This window comes from Bidens hawaiensis, unplaced genomic scaffold (genome assembly GCF_021521415.1).
Source record: "Bidens hawaiensis isolate Kalapana, Puna unplaced genomic scaffold, B.hawaiensis_p1.1 tig00005806_1, whole genome shotgun sequence".
Classification (NCBI taxonomy): Eukaryota; Viridiplantae; Streptophyta; class Magnoliopsida; order Asterales; family Asteraceae; genus Bidens; species Bidens hawaiensis.
The window spans coordinates 317,081-326,793 of record NW_027491382.1 but is presented as its reverse complement, the minus strand read 5'-3'; the positions used below and the strand labels follow the sequence as shown (position 1 = coordinate 326,793).

Genomic DNA, 9,713 nt, shown 5'->3' with positions numbered 1-9,713 from the left:
GATGCGAGTTTCCAAACCGATCGAGATGATTCTCGATCACAATCGAGATATGTTTTCATTATGAATGGTGGGGCAGTCTCTTGGAAGAGCTCGAAACAAGATGTGGTAGCTTTGTCCACCACAGAATCGGAATACATCGCCGCCTCATTGGCAGCTCAAGAAGCTGCATGGATTAGGAAATTTATCGCCGACTTAGGGGTGGTCCGTACAATTCAGGACCCTCTAGAAATCTTTTGTGACAACGAGGGTGCGATTGCTCAAATCAAGGAACCTCGTGCACATCAAAAGACGAGGCACATTGAGCGGAGGTGATGTGTGTCTAATAACCCAATAAATATGACCCTCACAACTAAGCTTTAATATTAAAACGAAAATCCTAAAACCACACACAATCGGCAAGTGTACCGATTGCAAGCAGTATAGACTTAGGAAGTCCGAGTATCGAATACGTGGACACGTCAGAACGATAAAGATCACTAACCCTAGACAAGACCTACCTTAGAATAATAATTATATTGATTTTTGATTTTTAAATACTTAACTGAACTAACTAGACTGACTAACAAAACTTACCAAAAATAGAAAACTAAACGGGAAACAAACTGTATTAACTTAGGAATAGAGAAAAACGTCTACCTAGGTCTGAATCAAATTGTAGGCCTAACAAGCTAATGGATTGGATGACTTCAAGACACCGGTCCCTAAAGATGACACGACTAAGGATCGCTCGGGCTCACTGGATTACCTCTCGGTCTCACTCAACAAGCCTAAACTACTCAAAATCGCCTAAAACGACCAAACCGGGAAATAATTGCTAACGTGTTCTAATGAAGGATCACCTCTCGGTCTCACCAACACTCGACCCTAATGGTAATGAATACTACACAACCAAGGATAGAGGAACAATTCAACTTAAACCAAAATAGATCAACTAGTCGCTCAAAATTCCTAAACCTGACAAGAAACGAACTCGCTCTCGCGCAATCCTTATTCTAGCATGCAAAGGCAATGAGACAACCCTAACTTCCTATCACCTCTCGGTCTCAAGGAAGGTGTCTAACCGCTGTACTTTAATCACAAATTCACGCAACAAAACCCTACGGTTGTTCCTACCGCAAACAAACCCTAAACACAAAGTCTAGAATCAAACAATGCACCGATCAATCAACACAAAACTAATTAACCGACACATGGGGTTTATGCAATGAATCACTAGAATTTCCAGCCCTTAAACACAACCTATTTCATGTTTAAATCAAACTTTACAATAACAATTCAATTCCATCCATCAAACAGTCCATTAAACTCATCAAAACTCAACAATTTTCATCTTCCCTAGATAGAGCTAACAAGTTTAGCCGAACATAGTTTTTGGACAGCAGCTAATGATCAAATAAAACATCATAAAACTCCTACTAATCATCTCAAATATCATTCAACAATTAACAATATTCATAAACAATTCAATCTCTCAATCAATTGCAAAACAATTCAACAATTAAGCAAGAAACTAAAAGTGTATGAATAATGAAAAAGAGGCGAAAGGATATGGCAGTTCCGGGGCTGCTCTTGCTGTAAAAAACGATGGGGATTCAATCCCGAGGCTTGGTTCTTGTGTCTTCTTCCTTCCCTAGCCGCTACACGATCAAACCCTAAGCCGAAAAAAGATTTTCGCTCCTCCCTTTTGCTGCTGTTCCTGCGATCGGCTGCTGTCCACAGCTGCTAGGGTTTTTTAATTTTTTATATTATAATATTATAATAGTATTTGGGCCTCCATGATGCATACGGGTCGGGCCTTAAGCTTTGTCTTGAACTTGTATGCGTAAAAAGGCTCGTAGAATGCTCGAAAAGTCCCGGTTTTCTTCTTTCTTTCACCCAAAACCTACAAGATTAATAAATGTATGTAAAACCTATCTAAATCGAGTTAAAACATATAAAATATAATATACTACGTAGATAAAACGTGCGGAAAATACGAGTGTTTTATAACACATCAGGAGGTTCAACTACATAAGGGATGAAGTTGAAAAGTCAAAGATATGTATTCTCAAAGTTCACACCGATCAAAACATTGCGGATCTACTCACGAAGCTCCTTGAAAGGCCAAAGCATGAAGGTCACACTTGTGCCTTAGGACTTCGATATTCTATTGATTGGATATGATCGAATTTTGTATTTGGATATCGGAACAATTGTTATTTTGACTCATTCATATGATTATGGTTTATGATTATGACATTTTAAGTTATGTTCCATTTTAGCATGTTTAGATCCATGAATAAGTTACTTATTCTAAATGTCCGTAGTCGCTCATATTTGTGGGAACAAATATGAAGGTAAGACTATTATGAACTTGGATTGGTGGATATTCATGGGATATGAATATAGAGCAAGGGTTGCTGCCAAGGTTCATAGATATTTATGGGATATAAATATTGGACTGACCCGCTCTCTAATGTTACTACATGGAATCTTTGTGATTGATCATAAGTAAATTTGAGGAAAGACGAATATCATAGTATCCTCCGACCTGAAATACATATTGGGTCTTGATATTCACCAAGTATTATGCTTTGACTTAGTTCTTTGCTGCTCTGAAACATGACGGTACATAAGTCTAAGATCAGGTATGGTACTAGGTGATTGTGAAAGACGTGTGTAGTCAAAAGGGGATTTGTCCTTCTTATTCGTTGAGAGTAATATGTCTAAGGCCTGCTAAGTTAAATCAACAGAGAATGATCACTCTATGTCTTTGGATTTGACATGACATCTGAGGCAAAAGGATAAATGATAGATTCACCTAAATCATTTCAAGTAAGGGACTTGAAGGGGATGATGTTTTTGAATGGCACTTCGTCATGCGTATTAGGGGTAGTAAACTGTAGTTAGGCGGTATTTGCTACTTGCATCAATCTTCTATGTATCTTGTGCAAGTGGGAGATTGTTGGACTCGGTCTGCCCAAGACACATATTATAATTGATGTGTCTAGTACGTTATGATCCATGTCTGGTCATACCCAATAACAAGCTAGACAAACACCAATTATATTTGTTTATATATGATATGATCATAAGTAAATAAATATTGACACTTATGTTATTTGGAAAATGGTTTCTAAATACAATTTACTTGTGAAATGAATAAATCATATGGATGATTTATATTTTGAGAGAGAACATTCCATAGTGTTATTTAAGATGATTAAATAACAATGTGTGAAAATGGTTACCTAGCATGTTGCCTATATGTTGTGTTACACTTATAAGTAATAAGTTTTATAACACAAATATATAGATGGAAGGTTTAAAAATAATAATAATAATAATAACAAGGAAGGAATCTCTTTCTCTCTTATTATTTTATTGTTAATTCAAATGTTAGTGGAGACATGCAAGGTTTCTAATTGGTGCCATGGGTGGTGCCAAAAGATACACACTTACTTCCTCTTTCACTCTCATTTTTTTTGCTAGTAACAAAAATGTTTTCTACTCTCTCTCTCTTTTCTCTCTAATTTTTGGCCAAGAGGAGGAGCCAAGGGAGGAAGAAAATTTTTGAGTGCAAATCCTAGCTACAAGGTGTTTGCTTGAAGGCTTGAAGTGTATACAAGCTTGTGGAACTCCTATCTTGAAGTTCTAGCCTACCATTCATCATCCCTTTCACATTTCCTTGGTTTTGATAGGTAGTCTTAACATGCATGGACTTATAGTGACATGCATGTGTTTGATAGTATGTATTTCGTATTTGGATCCGGGTTTGGGTTTTGCATGTATAAAATTGGTTTTATACACTATAAACTAACAAGATTAAAAACATCTATCCACTGCGTTTTTGGTAATAGTAAGGTTTTATCACTTTGATAATATTGTTAAAACCCAACATTCGGTTACAATAATAAATGGACAAGATGCTTTAAATTTTCTTTTATTAAATGTAATTTATTTGGTTTGAACTTGTGTATTTGAAGTTTGAATAAATTAATGATATTATTTAATAGTGTCACATGTGTTTTGATCAATCTGTACGTCACACTCAGGCATTTCCGATTAAGCCGGGGTGTTACAACTGAGTTGGCATTGAGGTGACAAATGAAGGTTAATCTTGAATTATTAATAAAGTTAAGGGATTATTTTGTTACGTTTAATTTAGTTAATTGAATTATGATAGGTTTATGAAATGTTTCGTCTTGGAGAAGAAGTTAAGTAATTTTCTTGGAGTGCAAATAAAGTTGGTATATAAATAAGGGTTTAGATTATTTCTTTTGTGTGTGTCAAGTAGTCTCTTCTCCATGTACATTTGATAAGTTCATTTTTTATGTTCATTGATTATATGAAAAGAGTCGAGGGATGTCACCCAAATATCTCGTGTTTGTTTGTTTGTTAATTTGTTTGATCCATCTGGGCCAACAATTATAATCAGAGCTATACCAAGCCCGTACTGAGATTCGAAGATAGCGACCGATAATAACACAAGTTTGATCGTAGCAAGAAGGATTTAATTAGTGGCTTGGCGCACACAATTGAGAGCCTGTGAAAGTTATGGTAAAGTTTGGATCTGTGAAGAATTAAAGAGGTCATTATAATGTGCGGTTTTGAGTACTAAGAAAAAAAAGTTTGTATTGTTGGGCTATCTATTGGAGATTGGTTTCGGGATTGGGAATCAATTCCAACTGAAAGAGCAAACCAGAAAATGAAAGTATAGATATGAAAGACACGATGGTGAGTGGGGGACTCTAAGTATTGACGAAATTGAACTACAAAGTATGGTCGACCAAGATGAAGGGATTTTTGAAAGACTGTGGGTTTTGGGATGTTATTGACCCTACAGTAGGCGAAGTTGTAGATGAAAGAAAGATGTACACAACGTTGGAGTTTATATGTCAAACCCTACCCGAAGTTAGCTTGGTACAAGTTGGCACACTCATAAATGCTAAGGAATCATGACGTGCTTTGAAGATTTAATTTCTTGGAATTGATTATGTACGACGGGAAGAAGATGAAAAGGCAGCTCGAGAAGCCGCTAAGGAAGAAAGATTGAATGAGAACACAAAGAAAAAAAGATTGAATGCGATTGTTCAAGAAGAACAAGCACGTAAGAAAGAAGCTCCGAAAACTGCAGAGAAAGAAGAAGTTTTGCAAGTTGTTTTAGATTGTGAAGAAAAAGAAAGATTGAATGAAGAAAAAGAAAGAATTTCTTTGGAAAAAGAAGATAATGAATTTTAAGGTATATTTTTCTGACTTAAACAAACTTGAAGATAAGAAAACTGTTAAGATAAGTGAGTAGGAACTAAACAAGAAATTGGCTACTGATCATGATAATGAGAGAAAGGATATGATAATAAAATGTAAGAAAGAATGCAGTTAACAAGTTTGCGAATTTAGAAGTACGTGTGAAAGTCAACAATCGAGCATTTGTAGATGAAAAGTCAGAATTGAATGAAAGGTTGAGAAAAACTGTTAGAATGGAAGGCCCGGCAGGGTCTGATAAAGAAAGAATGAATAACCCATCTGCATGTTTTGAGCAAAGAAAGAAAAGAAAACTAAGAAACAAGAACATGGAGAATGAAGTTGTATGTGAGATTAGTGAATGATGAACGTGAAGAACCTATTAAACAAGTTTGTTAAAAACAACTGAAAAAAAGAGGTAAAAATGAACCAATGATTAAATCGAAGAGTTGAGTGTGCTATTGGGAATTCAAGACTTTGGCGGTACAAAAGAGATGAGCAATTCAAGATTAAGGGGGTGAATGAAGATTAATCTTGAATTATTAATAAATAAGGGTTTATTTTGTTATGTTTTATTTTAGTTAATTGAATTATGATAGGTTTAGGAAATGTTTTGTCTTGAGAAGAAGTTAAGTAGTTGTCTTGAAGAGAAAGTTTAATAGATCTATAAATAGGGGTCTAGATTTTTTTTTTGTGAGTCAAGGAGTCTCTTCTCCATATACGTTTGATAAGTTCATGAAGTTCGTTTGTTATGTTCGTTTGATTATATGAAAAGAGTCGAAGGTTGTCACCCTAATATCTCGTGTTCGCTTGTTTGCTCGTTCGTTTAAACTAATTGTTTGATTCATCTGGGCCAACAACGCAAACGTTACAAATGAGGATAAATGAAAAGAATGAAGTATACCTGCTAGCCTTCCTAACTGGGTTTGTTTTGGTTGCTGGCTATTATGGCTCGGGAAACAGCACCAAACCAGGATACATTCTTTCACTTTCTTAAAACATTATCAACTCATACAAACCTAGTATTCATCAATCTCAAGTTAGATGTCTCCAAAGTGTAGTTATCTGACAGTCTAAAGTTGAATACATAAATAAGAATATATAATATGTATAGATATACTTATATAAATAATTGGTGACAGAAATATCATGTTATATTAGGATCTACAGGCTTTATATACCTTTTCTTTTCCTTTTTAGGCTGGTAGTGAACTACTTGAAATCCCACCAATGCCCCCACTATCTTCATCATCATGTATCTCTCTCTCTCCTCAATTTCAGGATCATCTTTGATCTTATCTTCCTCCATATGTTTTGAAAAGAAGACAAGACAAGACAGTGCAACAGTTTTTTCGTCCCAGGTAGCATAATACGAGGAGTGCCCCAAAGCAGGCTTAAAGAAACCGGTCAGTCTTATTAGGTATTTATCTCTTGCTTTATGTTTTAACTATGCTCTTTATCTTTTTTTCCTTATCTTTTTCGGACCATTAAGATCATGATTTTCGTTTCTGTTGATCAAGTTGCTTTTTGTATGTAATTACTTATACAGTCATGAGTTAATAATATAACTAAGAAATACAGGAAAAGCCATGAAAAACTCTAACACAAGTTGCCGATCTAGAAGAACAGTTTTCAAACAAATCATTAAAATTTTGTCAAACAATAGAAACTTTTAACATAGAGGGGGCTAAAATTTTAGAAGGGGATTTAATTATATGTAGAAAAGTTAATAGAATAATGTATATCAGTATAAATACGTTTACTATAATATTACAAAGTAAACTGAGATCTTAAATTTATAAATAAATAGTCTAATTAAGTTGATTAAAGTGTTAAACTCCCATCTCCCCAGATGTATTCAACGTGAAATATATATTTTATAATTTCATTCGTTGAACCGAAATCTTCTTGTGTATTTAATACATTAAACCTGAATTTTTTGTTACTTCATGCATGCAAAGGATGGATTATAATCTAAAAACTACTTACATGACACGACCATGTCTAAGAAAATACATTTTCAAAAAAAAATATGTAACGTTCAAAAATTTATGAATATCGAGTTATATTACTTCTCCAGAATTATGTATTATTTACTTAAATAAATAATACTTTATAATTATATTATATTCATTCAATAACATTAAAAATATATTAAAATAAATAAAGTACGTGTTTATAAGAATAAGGGTAAAACTAAATAGGGATGTGATGATGTGAGGACATGCATTTATGAGAAGGAATGGATTGTTTGAAAAATGTTTTTGAAAAGGTTTGCAGGGCGTGTTAGATTGCCATTCAAGTATGTAGAAGTTTTCTGGTTTGGTGTAACCACTTTAACATCATTTCCTTGTATTATCATACAAAGTAAAGTGTAGGCTTATTATATACTCAAGGGTGGGGTATCATCTTTTGGAAATCTGCCATCATGATATTCTCTCTCTCTTTCGTACGTATAGTATCAAATTAGATTTGTCTATTTCCATCTCTTAACAAAAAAATGTTTATAATCTTTCTCATCTCTCTTGCCTCTTTTCTCTCATACTCATGCCACCACCGCTGTAGCACAACGTCTTGACCATCCCATGTCGTCCTCACGTGATGAGGAGCTAGTTGATTGGTAGACTCTTGTCGTCCTCACTTACAATAGATCAGACCCGAGCTTTTCGAGCTCCTTTTTAAAGCTATAGCTCAGCTCTTAAGTTGTTTTTTCTAGCTCGGGCTCGGCTCGAGTTCAACTCGTTTATTATTTATTAATTATTTATAAATGTTTTTAAATACTTTTTTATATATTTTGGAAACCCTGTAACGAACGCAAGCTCAGCTCGAGCTTGTGTAGTACCTTAAATGAGCTAAAGCTCGGCTTGATCTCGATTGTGCAATATAAAATTAATACATAAAAGTCCAAAAGAAGAAACACTTTAAAATACACAAGGCTCGAGCTCGAGCTCAATAACTGAACGACCTCGAAAAAGCTCGGCTCGTTTCGAACTTAACTTTTTATCAACATGACATCTTAATTCCTAGCTAGGGTAAATATCTGAAAGTTTGCAAGTGATAAATCGTGCATAACATCAAAGTGGGTTTTCTTAGTAAAAATGTTGCTCAAACATTGCTCCCTATGCAGGCTCAAAGATTTAAAACTAGAATTAATAACAGTCTTGAAAGACTTTAGAGAAGTTATTAACAACTGAACCCTGTGATGCGTTGATGGCATTATCAAAAAGCATAGACATGGAAATCAAGATCCACAAAGACGATGATTCGGACACCAGCAGCCACGTTGATTCTAACTTTTTGGTTCAAAAAAGATCTAAATCTCCTATCATGGACAGCCTCATGATACAAGAAACATCCAAGCATATGCATGATCCTGTGTCCCTCGAATTGAGTCTAACCTTCTACGATAGCATAGATAAGTTTGAACCAAGTGACGGTATTGGAGGTTCACTATCAATCGCAAGTAAAAGCTCAAATGAAAACGAATCAAACGTATCACCAGTGACCGCCTCTAGAGTTTTCCCTTGCAACTATTGCCAGCGAAAAATTTTCAGCTCGCAAGCTCTTGGGGGTCATCAGAACGCACACAAAAGAGAGAGGTTGCTTGCAAAGAGAGCGATGAGAATGGGTATTTTCTCAGAGAGGTATGTCAACCAGCTTGCAGCCTTTCATGAAACTTCGTTCAGATCTCTTCAAATTCTAGCTCATTCGTCACAACATCAAGCATTAATGCCTCCAGTTATGACGATACCGATATCGAATGAAACTAATATCATGCCTCCAACGCAGTCCAATGGATTTATGGGATTGCCTACATATGTGGAGGATGATGTACCTGATCAGCTTATTTGGCCAGGAAGCTTTCGTCAGGTGGCGGGAACTGGTGCTGAAGTTGATTCCCTGCTAGACACGTCGCAACTGCAAATCGTGGAAGGGATCCGGTCAGTTTACGGTGGTTATGCAACACCAGATCTTACTTTGAGACTTTAAGTTAGCTCCTTGTTTCTTTGTATTGTAATTTAGCACCTTTCTTTATTATTTATGAGGATTTTTGCTTGTACAGTTAACTATGATTAGGTAATCGATGCTATGTTGCAAGTTTACATGTTTATTTCATGCTCCTAAATTTGTGTCAGTAAGCAGAGCTTTGCAAATTCTTTGGTATGAGTGTATGATGATAAGTTATTATCTTTTATGTTGCTTTTGGTACATATACTTTCTTTGAATCTTTTTTAGGATTAGTCGTTTAGAAAAACTTCTATCAAGGAAAAGACATAAATCAAGGATATGTAAAAACATTTTGATTTATTCTTTTCCTTTTCCTCCGTGTCACAATTAAAATTATGTATTAATGTGGAGCAACGTCTTTGAGAGAAGGATTGTGGGGAGGACTTGGGACGGATTCAACGTTGGCACCCCACCCACATTCACATGCATACATACATAAATACACACACATATCTATAATGTATATAAACGAAAACCTAAAA

General features: G+C 35.1%; 1 protein-coding gene across 1 annotated transcript; it reads left to right on the top strand.

Annotated features, from left to right (window-relative positions):
• The first annotated feature begins 8,433 nt into the window (after positions 1-8,433).
• Positions 8,434-9,218, top strand: LOC143630753 (zinc finger protein 4-like). The gene has a single exon (XM_077099677.1). The coding sequence runs from the start codon at positions 8,434-8,436 to the stop codon at positions 9,211-9,213; it is 780 nt and encodes a 259-aa protein (XP_076955792.1). The 3' UTR covers positions 9,214-9,218.
• The last annotated feature ends 495 nt before the right edge of the window (positions 9,219-9,713 follow it).

Excerpts from the sequence above, each read along its gene's own strand:
- LOC143630753 (XM_077099677.1), top strand. The coding sequence starts at position 8,434 with ATGGCATTATCAAAAAGCATAGACATGGAAATCAAGATCCACAAAGAC.